Source organism: Sebastes umbrosus, chromosome 3 (genome assembly GCF_015220745.1).
Source record: "Sebastes umbrosus isolate fSebUmb1 chromosome 3, fSebUmb1.pri, whole genome shotgun sequence".
Taxonomy (NCBI): Eukaryota; Metazoa; Chordata; class Actinopteri; order Perciformes; family Sebastidae; genus Sebastes; species Sebastes umbrosus.
Genome location: NC_051271.1, coordinates 15,740,445 through 15,759,492, shown reverse-complemented (window position 1 = coordinate 15,759,492; position 19,048 = coordinate 15,740,445). Strand labels below are relative to the sequence as shown.

Here is a 19,048-nt window from a genome sequence, read left to right as displayed (position 1 = left end):
AGTCTTTATGCATTTCTGCATATATTTGTGTTTTAGAGTGAGTGCATAGGTCTGTTTGTTTAAGCGCACATTTTGTGTATTTATCCTGTTTAAAATATGAAGGTATATGAATTCTGTTAATGCATGTTTCAGTGTGAGTGTGTTCACTGCATGCTGTGTTATTTCTATTTCCCCCTGTGTGTGTGCGTGTGTGTGTGTGTGTGTGAGTGTGTGTGTGTTCTGGGACATAAAGCTCTCTTTCTTCCAGCTCCGCTCGTAGCTCACATCGTCTGTCAGCCTTCATCACTCTCTCACTCCCTCTTTTTCTCTACCGTCTCCCTTTATTTTCAAACTCACGTCAAGTCCAACATGACGGAAAACCTCTGCCACCCTTCATAAACCCTCACACACACGGACATTTACTCACATACCGTACTTAATAAGTACAAATTAGAGGTACTTCATAGCAACTTTATACCTCTACACCACTACATCTCAGAGGGAAATATTGTACTTTTTACTCCACTATACATTCGTCTGACAGTTTTTCATCCCATTCCTGTCCAGTGAAAACCACATACTGTATCTCCAGACGTGATGATGTTGAATGTTTGTGATAAACTGAAGGATGAAGTGTTCCTTTATGTATTGAGAAAATTCTCCTATAAACTATTTAAAAAGCCTCTTGGATCAGCTAGAAAGTGCCTCATCATAAAGCTGAAAACAGGGCTGTTTTTCTGACAGTTGATGATCGTATAGACCATGATGCATTGCTGTAGATTAAACTACCCAACAGTATATAAAGCGGTTAAAATTAGCACAACCATAAACATCTACAGCAGTAAAATGCAACATATACATTAAAGCTGCAGTAATATTAATCCAGAAACATCAGATATAATAGTAAAACACTGACAGGGAACGTTTTACTGCACAATGAATACTTGTACTTTTCTTACTTTAAATACATTTGGCTGATAATACTTACATACTTTTACTTAAGTAAGGTTTTGAATGCAGGACTTTTACTTGTAGTGGAGTATTTTCACAGTGTGGTATTTATACATTTACTGCAATAAAGGATCTGAATACTTCTTCCACCACTGTTTATTTACAGAGTTCATATACAATTTTAAAACATAGAGTAACCTCACCTTGTTCGCTGCTGTTGTCGCCGCTGTGAGACGTGTGTCCACCGCTGGACGGTCCCGGCGTCCCTGCTGACCGGATCGATGCTGCGTCATCATGATCTCTGCTCCATGAGAGCTGCAGGCAGGAAAGACAACCAATGAGACACAGATCAGATCAGTGACATCAAATGTAATAAAACAGAGCTTCATTCAGGTTGATGAATGAATAGTGAAGAAGGGAATATGCTGTTTGGTGGAGGTTGATCACATCTTGTCATCTCATAGATCTCAAGACTCTCCTCCATTTGGGGGACAGGTACCAGCTTTCTTAAGGGGTCAAACTGTCTTTTTATTTCTGCTTTTAGAATGACTTATAACATCAACAAAAAGCCCCAAAGTTGGATATTCCTTCAGCAAAAGACAAAAAGTCCAGATCTCACTTTTCGCACTCCCAAACTCTACAACAGAGCGATCAACACAATTAGAAGTGTGTCAATAATTAAAAGCTTGTGTAGTTTGATCATTTGTTATCTCGTTTGGATAATAAACTGTTGAGACAATAGAGGAAGACAGAAAAGACTGGTAAAAGATGGTAATGTGAAACATTTAGAGTAGAACTCCAATGATTAATTACGACAAGGAACAACTTCTAAAAGAGATTGTCTACTTTGAAAGTCAAAACAAAGTAAATAGATATTATATAACACTTATCTACTGAACTTCTTTGCAAAATAAATTTATATCATTTAAATCCAGATGGCGACTCCTCTGGTTGCAAAAAGGAGTCTGATTGTATAGAAGTCTATGAGAAAATGAGCCTACTTCTCACTTGATGTATTACCTCAGTAAACATTGTAAACATGAGTTTATGGTCTCAATCGCTAGTTTCAAGTCTTCTTCAATACAGCATGATGTTCATTTACTAAATTATGGTCCCATTTAGAGTCAAATAGACCATAAAGCAGGGGATGCTTTAGGCGTGGCTACCTTGTGATTGACAGATTGTTCTGGTCTGGGAGTTCTCCGTGTTTTCGTCTTCGTTACTTTAAACTTTTCCCAGTGTGTTTTCAGTTCATGGAAGTTAATTATAACCTTTTTAGTCGCCTACTAATATTTATATGTGCTTAGCCCCACCCTTCCGTGTCACCTCTGGTTGCAAAGGAGCAAGATGGCGACGGCCAAAATGCCAAACTCAAAACAGCAGTCCACAAACCAATGGATGATGTCATGGTGAATATGTCCGCTTCTTATACAGTCTATGTCTCAGACTCAGAATAGCACCACCTACAGAAAGTCACTCTGTTTGATTGACAGTTGATCAGCGCAGAAACACCTCATCTCTGAGCGCTCAGTAACAAAGATGGAGACTAAAAAACAAGAAGGAGCAGGAGGATTATCAGTGTATCATCCGACCAAAAAGAAGGCACTTGAAAATGAAACCAGGGCTTTGGAGCTGCTGGTCATCCGACACTAAGCTGCTGGAGTTCACACTTCTGGGTGATTAAAGGGTTAAAGGCCTGACAAGTGGCTGCTGAGAGCTGATTTAAAACCTGCTCGGCTGGCTCGGAAAACAGACACAACCTGACTTTTCACCTCTATTATTCCTGCTTCTCTGGGAAAAGAGAGAAAAGAAGAAAAGAAAAAAGATCAGTGTGTGTGTGTGTGTGTGTGTGTGTGAGATCAGACAGATGAACACACAGCCTGTTTAAAACTGACTTGTTTCCAACAGCAGATGTGACTCCTGCAGCTGGATGATCAAATATATCTGCTCATATTCCATTTTCCCTTTTTGGGGGATTTCAACATTTCAGCTTTTTTTAATAAACCCTGCAGAGCTGCTTCTATTGCAGCCAAAAAATGGAATAATATAGTTTGACAAAATAGTCTTAACTCAACGCAAAGGTGTGCTGACAGACGGCTGGCATCACAGACTGGTTCTAGGGACGTGGAACGTCACCTCTCTGGCGAGAAGGAACCAGAGCTTGTGCGGGAGGTGGATATAGAGTTGGGCTCGCCTTACACTGGGTCTGGAACCAAACTCCTGTAGAGGGGCTGGACTCTCTCCTATTGTCTGCGTTGCCCAGGGTGAGAAGCGCCGGGCAGATGTAAGCCCTCGGCTGAGCGCTGCAGTGTTAGAGTTCTTCCCGGAGAACAAGAGGGTCGCCTCGAATACCATTTTCCCACCAAAATTAGCGCATATATGCAGGTTTTTTTAAACACAGGAATACTCGCAAAAATAGGCAATGGACTCCTTTCCCAAAGCGAGTATGCCGTGCAGTTGCACTGGCCTTTCTAGGTATTTTTTCCTGCTGTGTCACCTACGACGTCACGGATGCACGAAGCAGGGTTAGTAAACAGTGGAAATGTTACGGTGGTTACTTTATTTTTTATATCTGATACTTATTCAGTCTCTCTTTCAAAGAAAGAATAACAAAGACGGTTTTGATGAGTTTTATTTTGTTTCTGTCGAGTTTGAATGAAGTTGTTTCGATGATCAAGCGAGGTAAAATGACTGTTGTCTGACTGGAGTCTGGTGGCTTTGAGGAGAGCATAGTAATTGTAGGTTTTGTATATTAATAAATTATAATTATTGTCCAAATCCCTGTTAATTTTACTTCACTTTCTCTTCAACGAGCGTCATGTAGCATCGCGCTGGGAAAAGGGGTAAAAATGTGCGTGTCCACCCGGGTGTCATATTTCCCTCGCTGCCGAGCTGGAGCCGATAAACACCCGTGACTACTGCAGAGTTATATCCCGGGAATGAACCTTTACCATTAGCGACAAAAGCCAGATGTTACTGGGTTTTTAGTCCAGTGGGAAAGGGGCTTACAAGTTGCTGAGAGGAAGGCTGACTGTTGTTTGTGCCTATGCACACTATGCACTACCGACTAAGTGTTGGGCCATATTTAGCCCCCTACAATCGGCAATGGACACACTATTTTTCGCCCCTTTTCCGCCACGATGTAATGCAGGTGGAAGTGAATGTAAAATAAACACAATCAACTGAGATTTGGACGATTATTATAATTTATTAATGTACAAAACATACAATTACAGACAACAGTAATTTTATCTCACTGATCATCGAAACAACTTCATTCAACTCGACAGAAACAAAATGAAACTCATCCAAACCACCTTGGTTAGCCTTTCTACTGTTCAAACAATCACCAACTCTGGTTTGGCCGAAAAATATACTTGATTCACAGAGTTACATGTGAAAAGAAACAACCATTTTATGCTCTCCTCAAAGCCCCCAGACTCCATTGACAGAAACAGTAATTTTACCTCACTGATCGCCTTAAAACACACTTCATCCAAACTCGACAGAAACAAAATAAAACTCATCAAAACCGTCTTTGTTAGTCTTTCCACTGTTCCCACAAACTCTGGTTTGAGAGTTTGAAAGAGAGACTGAAGTAACAGATATAACAAAGAAGTAATCACCGTAACATTTGTAATGTTTACTAACCTCATTGGTGTGTCAAACGTGACACACCAACAGAAAGGCATACTAATCTACTGGCAATGGGAAAGAAGTCCATCACCTATTGTTATTGCGCTAATTTTGGTGGACAAAAAGTATTAGAGTCTCTGGGTGGGGTACCTGGAAAGGATACCATATAGGGACTCTATGGTTCTGCCGGGGGACTTCAACACTGTTTTAGAAAAATCATGCTTTCATGGTATTTAACCTAAGAGACCTTTTTTAAAGTCCTTCACCCTTTACATGCTTTATGTTGGGAGGCTTTGTTCCGGGTGGCTGGAGGTTAAGATAAGATGAGCACCTTGTAGATGTTCTTGACTCCCATGGCAAAGACTGGGATTGTTTGGGATAGTATATAGGCTGAGTGAATGTAATGTTATTTTAAGTTTTTGGTATATCGCTGTAGTCGTGCTGTGCCAAGAGCTTCTCTGATCGGACTTGTGTTGCAATAAACTTAGATATTAAAGTAAGGACAACTGAGAATCATTGACTTGACTTGTATTCATCTAACTGAGGATTGACCTCATGTACAAGTTTTCCACATCAAACGCTCATAAAGATAGAGAAAACTGGAGGGGAATAGTCCGCCTGATCTGAACCTGAGTTATTGGACTCCTGTGTTAGTCATGGCAGAGGGGCTGCAGCTTTGGTGGTCGCCAAAGCAAAAACCTGGGTGTGGGAAGGAGTTCGAGGAGGCTATGGACTTTCGTTTGGCCTCAAGGAAGTTCTGGCAAACCGTCAGATGGGAAAGCAGGGCTTGGCTCAGGCTGTGTTCAATAGGGGAGGAGAACTGCTGACCCGCTCTGGGGATATTGTCGAGCGGTCGAAGAGCACTTTACAGAACTCCTGAACCCGACCACCATGTCCTCCATGGAGGAGGCACCCATATCCCAGAGGTCTCTTAAGAAGCTCCTAAGCGCCAAGGTGCCAGGTGTGGATGAGATTCAGCCTGAGATGCTGAAGGCTCTGGACCTTAGTATATAAAGATGGACGACATGATAGCTCCCCAAAAGTGAAGCCAAAACATCTGGATTGCCCCCTGGTGGCTGGCTGCAGTAAAGGTCATAAATCCCGCCCCCTCCATGTTAGTGGATGGGATATGGGCCAAACTAAAAAGTCAAAGTACACATCAAATAAAATTTCCCCAAAGATGGTTCCCGTCATTTTAGGAAGTTCTTATCACGCTGATGTATGTTCAAGTGTTGTTTTCTTGTACGTTTGGTTTTAATTCGTTATTTGATGCAATAAAAAGAGAGTGTGATATCATGATTGACAGCTGGGGTATCACAAAGCTCAGCTTCGCTGGGAAAGTTTATGACCGGGTGCTGGAAAGGAAGCTTTGGACCTCAGATCCAGGGTGAGCAATGCTGACTCTGTCCTGGTCGTAGAACAGTGGACCAGCTCTTCACCCAGGCGTTCACGAGAATGGGACAGACGTGAAGACACAGTGACCTTGGCCTTTGATCTTCTACCACCAAAATTGAATCAGTTCCTCCTCAAGTCCAAATGGACGTTTGTGCCAAATTTTAGAAGACATTCGATCAAGGTGTTTCCAAGATATGGCGTTCAGTGTGGATGCACGAAAGTATCGTCAAGTTCCAGGAAGTGACGGCGAGCTCACCTGATCAATGTTGTTCCCTGATGACCTGATGAAGTCCTCGCTGTCCGATTTGTTTCCGTCTCTGTCGTCTATAACTAGATCGATCGGCATTTTCCCTTTCAGACAGCTGATGTATCGATGACAGAAGTTATCACAAAGCTCATGAACCTGGAAATAAAATATAAACAAAGTACATTTACTCAAGTGCTGTACTTAAGTACAATTTTTAAATGCTTATACTTGAATTGAGTATTTCCATTTTATGCATTTTTACATCAAAAATCATGATGATACAGTACTATACTACTAATCTACAGTAGTACACAAAGTATCTCAAATTGGCTCCACATTGACGAAGTACAACATCAAAATGCTCTTACATGTTTTCATTAGTGATAAAAACTGAATATTTTATAATAATATAACACTTTGAAAGGAGCAATTCATAATGATTACTTTTAATTTTCATACTTTAAGTATATTTTGCTGATAATACTTCTGTACTTTTACTTAAGTAACAGTTTGAATGCAGGACTTTTACTTGCAATGGAGTATTTTTAGATCATGGTTTCTCTGCTCCTACAAAAGTAAAGTATCTGAGCACTTCTTTCACCACTGCATGTAGATGTATAATACCTAAAATTCTAGGAACGTAACGGTGATATCATTGGAATACTATAAGATCACCGTGTTTTTTTGTTCAGGATTAAACTTGGATTACCAGCACAGTGGACATCTTTGCTTTAATGTCATTACTTTATATATAGCAACAGACGTTGGTCAAATTGGAGTCTGATAAATAAAAAGGTCAAAGGTCACTGAAACAAATCTGACCTTCTCCAGCTCCAGGAGGTGGAAGCGCAGCACTTGTATCGACTGGACCATCTGAAAACAACAAAGGATAATAATGTACAAGTGAGATAAAAAATAAACACTTTTATAATATAATGGTATTTAAAATCACAACAGTGTAATAGTAATAATATAACTTACCAAATTATCCAGCTCTGGGTTTGATGAAAATAAAGGCCTCTCTGATCGGAGCTAGACACAGAAAAAAATATTATAATTATCAAACAACACAGCCAACTGCCCTGGGGCCCGGATCCTCAAGCTTTGTTTATTCTTGTGCGAGGCACAGTGGCTTGGGCCACCACAGATGGCGTGCAAGCCACGAGCACACACAAAGGCGTTTACGCTCAACACGCTATTCTTCGAAACGCCAGGGGGTGTACAAACAAAATGTTCTGTGAAGAAGCAAGAAGTCAACGAGTCAAAACACCGTAATTAACTGTAAAATCATATCATATATTAAAGGACATACTTTATCGCCTTTATACAATCCATGTAAAGAAATGAGTCAAATGTTTGGAACAACAAAGGTATTATAATTAGGGCTGTCAAACTTAACGCAATAACGCAAATTTCTTTAACGGATTAACGCAACTTGTGATTTTAGGTTGTAGCAGGCTCCGTTTTAAAGCTAGTGTGAAGATACTGGTATCATATGAAACTAAAAAACCTAATGAATCCATTGGTACCAACCATGTCATAGTAGCTTATCACAAAGGAGGCTAAATGTTGGCGAGGAAAAATTGTCATGGCCATTTTCAAAGGGGTCCCTTGACCTCTGACCTCAAGTTATGTGAATGACAATGGGTTCTATGGGTACCCACGAGTCTCCTCTTTACAGACATGCCCACTTTATGATAATCACATGCAGTTTGGGGCAAGTCATAGTCAAGTCAGCACACTGACATACTGACAGCTGTTGTTGCCTGTTAGGCTTCAGTTTGCCATGTTATGATTTGAGCATATTTTTTATGCTAAATGCAGTACCTGTGAGGGTTTATGAGGAATATTTGTTATTGTTTTGTGTTGTTAATTGGTTTTCAATAATAAATATATACATACATTTGCATAAAATCAGCAGATTTGTCCACTGTTGATAAAAGTATTAAATACCTGACAAATCTCCCTTTAAGGTACATTTTGAACAGATAAAAAATGTGATTAATCATGAATAACTATGGACAGGATTAATTGCGATTAAATGTTTTAATCAACTGACTGCCCTAATTATAATGAAACGTAGGTTGAAAGGTTGAATATTCTGTAAAAAAAATGATTTGGCTGTCAAATTATTTACTCAAATGTAGATTCTTTTAGCAGCATTTAAAAACAAATTGTCGTCTTTCTAAAATACTGAGATATAAATATAAGAACAGTGAAAAGGAATTAATTATTTTACTTCTTAATTTAAGTTAAAGCTTCAGTAGGCAACATTTTCTTTAACATCATTGGGCAAAAATTCAATAATAACCTTTCAGCATATTGTAATTCAAATGTTCTGAGAGAAAACTAGACTTCTGCACCTCCTCATGGCTCTGTTTTCAGGTTTTAAAAATGTAGCCTGTGACGGGAGACTTTGACCAATCACAGGTCATTTCAGAGAGAGCATTCCTATGAGCGTTCCTATTGGCTGTGCTCTGGCTGGTGGGCGGTGCTTGGTATTTCTTCAACTGATCTCAACATGGCTGACGGGTCTCAAACTTTCTCATTTACCAGCTAAACAGTACACTACAAGATGAGGCATTACAGTAACATAATATTGATTCATATTTGATCAGCGCTGCCTAGTTTGACCGGAGTTTGCGAGTGATTGACTCCTGGCTCTCATAGACGGCAACTGGACGGCAGACTCCAGATCGGCTCTGATTGGTTGTTTTCCTCCGGTCTGTGAAATCCTGCAGATGCCATTAGGAGCACCGGAGGACAACGGAGGACACAGAAGCACATGATTTTTTTCAGATTACCTGTCTCATGTACTACTGTCAAGATATATAGTGACCATTTTATAAAAATAACTTTTTTTAATTATATTTGCTCCATTTCTACCCACTGCAGCTTTAAGCTTTTATCAGTATTTGTGGCAGTCATGCCTGAAAATCCCTGTGCACGCAGCGGGTGCCTATTTACAACTAGCATTACCGCCTCGCAGTTGTATGCCTCCGCCAACAAGTCAAGTCGCAGTTTACATCACTTCATCATTCTATCCTGTTAGACATTGTGTGAAATTGTCATAATTAGCATATGAATTCTTGAGTTACGGCCAAAAACGTGTTTTGTGAGGTCACAATGACCTTTGACCACAGTTCATCCTGGAGTCCAAGTGGACATTTGTGCCAAATTTTAAGAAATTCCCTCCAGGTGTTCCTGAGATATCGCGTTCATGAGAATGGGATGGACGGGCGTACGTACGTACAGACAGACAACCCCAAAACATGATGCTTCCAGCCACAGCTGTCGCCGGCACAGAGGCATGAAAATTAGGGGATGCACGACCAAGAGTCACAACGTCATTTTTTGCTCGCCCTTGCACTAAGGCAAGCATAAAACTAGCTCCAGGGGGCCCGGAGGCTCCAGGTTCACTGTGTGGTAATAAGTTTGTAGTCATTTAAGCCAAAACCAGCAGTGATAACGTTGGCAGATTTTCCATTGAAATTCTTAGCACTTTTTAAACAACAGGTCTGATTTCAGACAGAAGCGGCTTCTCATTTATGTCCACTGATTGTTGAATTTGCTGGCTGAAATGAGGGTTTATTTATTTGTAGTGGAGTATTTTAAGTAAACAAATTGAACACTTTGAACACCACAGACTAATAAACACACAATGCACAGAAAGTGGGATAAATGGGGGGGTCAGCTGGGGCCCACAGCTCAGGGGCCCAGGGGCCCCCCTCAAGGATTAATCCGGCCCTGGCCCTTTCTGATCCTGCAGATCTGTTCTGTATTAACTCTGACACGTGGATGAAATGTGTGTTTCTGTACCTGTTTGGAGAAGACGGCGATGTCCTCGTTGAAGGAATCTGAGGAACAGACGTCTCCTCCGGCCACGCCGCTCTCTCTCGGCGTGCAGGTCGCCAATTCACATTTTTCAAAAATCAGTGCGAGCAGAGGGAATAAAGGATGTCTGAAATAGAGAGAGAAGGGAGGAAGATCAGCTCAGACTGTAACACAAGCTGCCTCAAACTGAGAATCAATGAGAAAGATTTAGAATAATCATCTTAAGAGCACTTTTATAAACGAAAAAAAGGAGAAAAATTCAAGCGTTTAGTGCAAATTATAAGAAAACAAACAAACATATATTACAGAAAGTTGCTCATGTTTGGAGGTATCCATCCTTTAAATTGCCGTCTCTACCCAAACACAGTCGCACAGGAGTTTGTGAAATAATACCAAAAGTTAATGTATTGATTTGTGTACATAGACACAAATTTAAATTTTTGTTTGTGATGGTCAGCACAAAAGAGGTCAGGAGACCGGTGTTTGTGTCCCGTTTGAAACCAGAAGTCAAAGTTGATTTGTGACATAACTTCCGTACTTAAGAACCGCCACTTCCGGAGTTTTTTTAAGCCAAACCACGATCTTTTCCTATAGCTAACTATGTAGTTTTTGTCACATGGTTCATCTCCCCAGGATATTTCTGACCCCCAACAGACCTCAGTGGCTTTTTTGGTTGTAAACAGAATAGGGCTGTCAATTGATTAAAATATTTAATCGCAATTAATCACATGATGTCCATAGTTAATCACGATTAATTACAAATGAATCGCACATCTTTTTTATCTGTTCAAAATGTACCTTAAAGGGAGAAGTATTCAATACTTTCATCAACATGGGAGTGGGCAAATATGCTTGCTTTGAAAATCAATAACCAACACAAAACAATGCCAAATATCGTCCAGAAACCTGTCCAGAAAGAATACTGCATTTAGCATAAAAAATATGCTCAAATCATAACATGGTAAACTCAAGCCCAACAGGCAACAACAGCTGTCAGTATGTCAGTGTGCTGACTTGACTATGACTTGCCCCAAACTGATTATCATAAAGTGGGCATGTCTGTAAAGAGGAGACTCGTGGGTACCCATAGAACCCATTTTCATTGACATATCTTGAGGTCAGAGGTCAAAGGACCCCTTTGAAAATGGCCATGCCAGTTTTTCCTCGCCGAAATTTAGAGCAAGTTTGGAGCGTTATTTAGCCTCCTTTGCGACCAGCTAGTATGAAATAGTTGGTACCAAAGGATTCTTTAGGTTTCTAGTTTCATATGATGCCATATCTTCACTTGAGCTTTAAAACTGAGCCTTAAAGAAATTAGTGGTGTTAAAACAAATTTGCGTTAACATATAATTATAGCCCTAACCCAGAATAAGATCAGGAGCTGGTAAAGGCGTATTTAGTTACTGTGGACCAGCCCTCTGGAAAGCCTGAAAACAGTATGTACATTTAAAGCTAAGCAAAAAAAAAAACTGCTTTCTCAGGCCTATGAACATTGTGGGTGTGTGTATTGGGTGTATGAATAAATATATTTCTTTTGTTTTTATTGTTAACTTTGTAGTTATACCACTAAATTGCATGTGCTTGGTGGGTTTTTTTATGCCTCTTTTTTATGTAAAGCACATTGAGTTTCTTTTTTTATATAAAGCACATTAAGTTTCTTTGTAATGAAATGTGCATCATAAATAAAGCTGCCTTGACAGCCTTACAATGAGCATAATGAAATAAAATGCATTGCTACTTTACAGATTAATCTGCCCATATACATTTAAAATAGCTCAACCTTGCACTTATAATAACACAATGATATACTGAGCAGGCAACAACACGCTGACAGGAGTCATTTTTCTGCATAATGAGTACTTTTACTTTTGATACTTCCTGCTCATAGTTGTATTTTTACTGAAGTAAGATTTTGATTGTGGGACTTTTACTTATGGAGTATTTCTACATTTAGGTGTTGCTACTTTTACTCAAGTAAAATCAGATATACAGAATCAGGAGCTGATAAAGACGGTAAAGAGCTGAATCTACTTCTTCCACAACTGTTGAGGCGTCTGTTTCTGTTCTGACCTCCTCGTGAACAAGCAGCAGGCTTCATTTCATCATACTAACACACTCAGATATCGTTGGTCTGGCTCAGCTCAGCCTGGAATGGAACGGCGTGTAGCTCAGTCCCAAACAGTGAGAAGTTAAACAGATAAATCAAACATGAAACTGTTTTCACAGAAAAAGAAAACTGTTCTGAAAGAGCTTTTTTTGTCCTCATGAGTCCTTTTTTCTTTTTTTTACAGTGTGAGTAAACTAATCATACCCATAAATGGCGTCTTTGTCCCTCTTGACGGCGTCCCCGGCCGTGGAGCCCATGCTGCCGCTTGTGTGGGTGGACTGGGCGTACTGGTGTGGAGGGTAAGGGCCAGCAGCGGCGGCGGCGGCAGCCAGGTGCACGGCCTGCAGGGAGCGGGCGGCAGCGGCATGGTGGTGGTGATGGTGGTGTGGGTCTCCATACACCCCACCCACCCCCTCCAGCCCGTAGTGGGCCAGGTCTTCATACTGGAACACAGAGATAAGAGATGTGTGACCTTTGACCTCTTGAGCAGTCCTGTAGGAGCTGTTCGCTGACCTCAGGAGAGGTCGAAACGCAGATAAATGTGAACGATAAAAACTGTATGCAGGGTTTATAAGCAGGGTGAAGATGTTTAATGGACTTGAGTATAATTTAAAAGAGCGATGCCTCAGTAAACACAATAAAATGACACAAACAGACACAAAAATCAATGCTTATTTCAGAAAAAGAAACACTAATTTGACTGCTTTTGTGCCTAAAAATAAAAAGAATCAGACTATTCTTTAAAGAAAAATTAGGTGGGTGTTTTTTCCATTTATGTAAAAGAAAAAATAGCTCTAACACACGGAAATATAATTTAATCTAATCGAACAAAACCTCAAAAGGTGACCAGAGAGAGGAGTCAACACCTCTCACAAACAGTGTCAACAAAAAACGACTATATGCTACAGGTGTTCCTGTTATTATGTCCACCCCCTTGTTTATTTCCTCTAACGTGACAAATACTGCAATGCTTTGGGAAAATAGAAAACTTTTAAACACCCAGTCGGTGTTTTACAGTTTAATGTTCTCACAATCTTATAAAATGTAGGCCTATAATTCAGTATGTTGAATTTTCAAAATAAAAACACCCTGAAACCTGTTGAAGCAGAAGTGAAGTTTTCCACGTTAAATACAAATATCGACAAAATAACATTAAAATCTAACAACAAGGTGGAATTAAAACGTCTCTGACAACCAAAACAGAACTATTTGTTGCAGGGCTGTTGTATTAGATCACATTGTTCAGGTGTTCCTATTATTGTGTCCACCCCTGGTTTATTTACTGTGAAAGAGTTAACAGTTTTTAAATTAATTTTCAGATAAAAATCATTCAAATTAAAACAGTAAATTCCATGTTAACTTTTCCTTTAAAAAGAAAAACATCACACTTGACACAAAACACTGGGGAATAATCTATATAGGGGGTGGACAAAATAATATGAACACTTTAAAACATGATGCAGTTGAATGAAAAACAACAATTAAGTTTAAACATCTCAGACAGAAACATTATAAATCTTATAAATATCAGACTGCACTGTGCAGGTGTAATTTATTTTGAATAATATTAGTATTGTTCAACCCCCTGTACATTTTCTCAAATACTTAATTAACTTTGACTTCACTTTGTGGCCAAAAGTCTATTGTATTTTCAGAAAGAAAACAGGAATTGTTCTAAAATGTTTATGCCTAATATTAAGTATCTGTATAATTTCTAACATGATACATAAAGTGATTTTGTAGTAAATCAAAATAAGTTTACACTTTTAAATGCTGCAATCTACATAAGAACATAAGGTTTATAAAAATTAACATATTCAAGCAGTTTGTTTTTATAAATGAAGCATGTTTATCATTTTGTTTTTTCTTTTAAAGACTGTGTTTGTGGGTCTTTATATGCTTTTATTTCAACCAATTTTAAATATAGAGGTAAGCGCACACTAATTAATAAAAAAATCTCCAAAGCAATAAGAACAAAAACAGCCATTGTAAGAAAATAAAAATCTGTTATAATTAAAAAATTGAAAACATGATTTCAGTTTTGTTCCTATAAAGAACCTGATATATTTATATAATCTCTTTATGACTTATGTGTTTTAACTTCCAGACTGTGTATCTTCATTACTAGGCCAAAAAGTGATTTGTGACAAAAAAAAATCTTTTTTAATTCTATTTAAATAAAAGGGAATTTATTATTTTGTATAATTTTTCTTTGCTTAAAACATTTCTGTTGGTTTCTTTATTTTTAATTCATTTTCCTAATTTAACATAAACAGCTACAGGTCTCTCTACTGTGACCGAAAATTCGTTACATAATCTGTCAGATATTTATTTAATAAAAAGTTTTTTTTATGTTATAATAAAGTTTAAAAGAACCTCTCGTAAAAGTGTCTCTGTGTATATATGGGCTCTGATTAGACCGATCACTGATCAATAATCAATAAAACACAGTTTAAACTTTGACCTCGACAAAACAGCCGCCATGTGAACAAAAGAGTTTGAATAAATGTTTTCATTTGAGGAAATCTTTATTGAACTGTTTGTGTGTTGAGCTCCATCAGTTCCGGTTGAACAGATTTAATCAGTTGTGAAACTAACAAAATAAAATGTTTTTTATTCTCCGCCGCTGAAGCTCAAACGGCCTCTGAGCCGAAAACACAGCGACTGATCCGGTAACGACAGTCCGCTGAATGTGGAACAAAGTGTTTCTATGAGATTAGAATATAGAACTTAGAAAATAGAACTTAGAATTTAGAACATAGAACTTCTGATAAAAATGTTGCAACGTTCATACATTTTGTTGGTGGAATTAAAAAAGTTTAAAGTTTTTTTTAACCTAAAACTTTTGTCATAAATCAACTGAAGAAAAACTTTAAGGCCTAAAAAATTCAAAATTAACAAAATAAATCGTGAGTAAGTTTCTTCAAATCACAGCAACTTTTATTATGAAAAATATAATTATTTAGATCCCTAAAAGACTTTCTCTATTTGTAAGTTTAGAAATGATCTCCTGCAGCTGACATTTATTTTTCTTTCTTTAATTCTGTGCTCACTGAAGTGAATATAATTTTATTTATTTGTTACACTGTTGCAGTTATTATTTACTCAATCAAAAGTTTTCAAGTGTGCATGGAATTTCTTTTATATAAATGTGTTAATACGAATACAATTTGGTTTCTTTATAATATGCATTGTGTCTAAATTGTTTGTAAATTTGTAAAAAAAAATGCTTTTTAAAAAAAAATAAAGAGAGAAAACTATGAAATTAATTTTTCCTGTGAAAAGTTAAATTGATTATCTTTACGCACGGGAGAAAGTTTGAATCATTACTATAGTTCGTGAATTAAAATGGGAAATATGAATAGCTATAAGAAACAACGTTAATATTAATATGATCTTTATTTTCCCATTCTATTGTTTTTTATATTTAATTATTTATGTTTCAGTGTATTCTGTTGTATATGATGTGAATTTCCTTGGAAAGCACTTTGTGCTTTGTGCTTGAAAATGCTCTACAAATAAACTTGTTATTATTGATTTAAAAAAAAAAAAAAAGATTATATTTCCAAATAAGGGTTAATTTATTCATTAGTTTAATAGTTTAAATCCTGTTTAATCACAGTTTTCTGTCAATTTAAAAAAAAAAAAAGTGATTCAGTGTTTTCCAGAAATCCAAACTCAGTTTATTGAACATCAAACTTTGAAGTCAACCCTGAAGACAAACCATCCTCTCTCATCCTCTCTCATCATCTCTCTAATAAAAGTTGTAATTTTTACTCACCCGTTGTGCCATCGGCTCCGTCTCTCCAGCCGGACTCCAGGTGACTTCCCGCGGGGCAAAACACACATCCAACTCCCCGGTACCGGAGCGTTAATCACTTAATCCCGTGTGTAACCGAGTCCATCCAGCAGAGAGAGAAACGCACAAACACACAGAGAGAGAGCAGCCGCTGCGGGTCCCTGAAGGCGACACTCCTCTCCGGTCTCCACGGTAACCAACCGACCGACGGCGACACTCCGCTCGGCCACCAGCAGCAGCACCAGTCCGGGCAGAAAGCTGTCCTGCTACCGGCCTCCAGCTCCAAGCGACCACACAACCAACCAACCAACCAATCAACCGCTCAGTCAGTAAGGCCGAATCCGATCAGGTTACATCCAAACCGGGGGGATAAAGTGAGGCGGTCCCGCCCGCTGCGCTGCGCTCTGAGCCGGGCCGTGCCGTGCAGCGCTGTCTTCTGCGCTGCGGAGGTGCGTTCAAATCCCCATCGCAGCTCCGGCAAAGCGGCTTCCTCCTCCTCCCTCGTCTCAGAGCAGGCCGTCAGGGTGTGAGGGAGGGAGGAGGGAGGGGAGGAGGGAGGAGGAGGAGAGGAGTGGAGTGAATAGTTTCTTTTCTCACTTAAAGGAGCAGAGACTCCAGACAGTAGTAGTATCTTCTTTATCCTTTTTTGAATTTTATTTTATTCATTTATTCATTATTATCATAATTATTTGTATTATATTTTCTATATTTTCTATTTTTATGTATATGTATGTGTGTATGTATGTATGTATGTGTGTATGTGTATGTGTATGTTCGTGTATAGTTTCTTTTCTCACTTAAAGGAGCAGAGACTCCAGCCAGTAGTAGTATCTTCTTTTTCAGCAGACCAGATCAGATCAGCAGACTCTGTCACAACTTTTAAATCCCTTCTTAAAACCCACTTTTATAAAATGGCTTTTCAATCAACTGAATTATAGTCTTTTGTATGCTTGTGTGCTGATGTGTATATATGTGCATATGTAACTGTGTGAGTATGTATATGCTTGTTTGTTTTTTTGTTTTTGTTTTTTAATTATCCCATTCTATTGTTTTTTATCTAACTTTTGGATGGAGGGACTGTGAGGAGACAAATGTGTCTGATAATTGAGGAATTCATTGTAACTACAGAAATTACTTTGGCATGGTGTTTGTAACGTATACCTTAAGGACAACTACGTTTCAACACAACAATATAATAAAACTCCTTTTCAAAGTAAACATTTTGATTAAAAACAAATCTATAAAGTAAAAGTCACCAGAACTTCAGTGGGCCGAAGACTCCTGGTTTACAATGTGACAGTTATAGTTTGTGGTAATTTGATTAACTGCAAATGTGTTAGTTAATGCTGTTTGAACTAAAGCACCATATAATGAGAGGGGCCCCTGAGTTAAAAACTAGTTTTAGGGTGTTTAGTTTATATTGTGCTTACTTTGTGCAGATAAACTTAGTCAAATTACCACAAACTAATTACTAAATAATAAATAAATGCACACAGAGTGTGACAATAGGAGGTCAAGAGGGACCCACAGCACAGAGGCCACAGTAGGTTAATCTGGCTCCGAGTAAAAGAACAGAATAAATAGTATGCAGTAAATTGCCAAATTAATAATAACATATTTGACAAATGTCTTTTTTATTTTCCATTTAAACCCGAGTCAGTAACGAGTTGATCGTTTAAATGTTTGACAGCAGCATTAAATCATTCAGGCCATTATATTTCTGACATAATATTCCTACATTAATGATAACTCCATGATTTCTTTTCCCTCTAATGATACTATTTTACTTTGCTTTCGTCACCAATCTTGGATGGTGCAGTAACTTGTCACTACTGTCATTAGTTTACCGAGAAGATAAATCTGTGTTTTTAAAAAGAAATAACGTCAAGTCAAAGTTTTAAATGTGGGAGAGAAAATAAAGTGTAGTAGATTCACTTTGTTTGCACATACTGCTGAACTCTTGTACACCTGCACCATCTAGTGTTTGTAAAGCGTTAACACCAGCCAGAGCACTCTCATTTATTACTAATCATATTAAAGATGTTTCATCATGAGTTCACATTTCATCAGAGGTGATTTGAACATAAACATTTACCAAACATGAGCTGCAACCTCATAATAATCTCTCATAATAACCTATAATAAATTGAGCTTTGTGTGGCTTCAAATGCAGCAGCACAGTGACATCTGGTGGATTTTAAAACTTGCTTACTTACTTACTTTTAAGTGCAAATCTACTTGGCAATAAAACTGTTTCTGATTTACAGTAAAATAATGAATAAATGCATTATCCAAAAAGCCTACTGTACATATAAAATATTATTTCTGACATAAAAATATTAATGTTGGTGTTTAGGCCCAGTGTCACTGTGGGCTCACTGAGTCACAATGTAATGTGATTAGATTATATTAATTAAATTAGTCTTTTCCTTTTACTGCATTATTACTTGGTATCAGGTGTAAATGTTCTCATACTCTTTTTGGTGTAAATCGCCATACTTCTCTCCTTATCCCACTGATGTGCCGATCACACACACTAAAAAAACAACCCAACATTCAACCCAAATATTGGTTCATATTGACTAGAATGCTGGTTAATTTGACCTCATAAATGGGTTATTATCATTTTCCTTGCTGTAAAATATGTACTTATGTTATTTAAATAGACTGTATATAAAATAACTTGGATGTGTACACCTAATCCAAAATAAAGGTTGTAATGCAAATCATAAATACCTGCAATAATAAACACAAAGATCTCTAAAAAAAATTCCAAAGACATTTTACTTTACATTTGGGATAGGACGTAGTAGGGCTGGGCAACATATCGATATTATATCGATATTGTGATATGAGACTAGATATCGCCTTAGATTTTGGATATCGTAATATGGCATAAGTGTTGTCTTTTCCTAGTTTTAAAGGCTGCATTACAGTAAGTGAAGTAATTTTCTGAATATACCAGACTGTATAGCTCCACTTAGTAATTATATGCACATTACTGATGATTATTTATCAAAAATGTTATTGTGCAAATGTTTTGTAAAAGCACCAACAGTCAACCCTACAACACTGTCGCAAAATCAATATAGAGGTATTT

General features: G+C 38.0%; 1 protein-coding gene across 2 annotated transcripts in view; it reads right to left on the bottom strand.

Annotated features, from left to right (window-relative positions):
* meis1a (Meis homeobox 1 a) overlaps positions 1 to 19,048 on the bottom strand; it is a 62,465-nt gene that overhangs the window by 41,009 nt on the left and 2,408 nt on the right. The window contains exons 2-8 of one of the 2 annotated variants that reach the window (XM_037764622.1): positions 15,931 to 16,453; positions 12,354 to 12,592; positions 10,028 to 10,169; positions 7,190 to 7,240; positions 7,031 to 7,081; positions 6,218 to 6,364; positions 1,134 to 1,245 (exon numbers count right to left, since the gene is read on the bottom strand). In XM_037764622.1, coding sequence (XP_037620550.1) covers positions 1,134 to 1,245; positions 6,218 to 6,364; positions 7,031 to 7,081; positions 7,190 to 7,240; positions 10,028 to 10,169; positions 12,354 to 12,592; positions 15,931 to 15,942 — 754 coding nt within the window. In that variant the 5' untranslated portion in view covers positions 15,943 to 16,453. Of the gene's footprint in view, positions 1 to 1,133; positions 1,246 to 6,217; positions 6,365 to 7,030; positions 7,082 to 7,189; positions 7,241 to 10,027; positions 10,170 to 12,353; positions 12,593 to 15,930; positions 16,578 to 19,048 lie in introns of those variants that run through there. The other variant, XM_037764623.1, reaches the window with a different exon arrangement.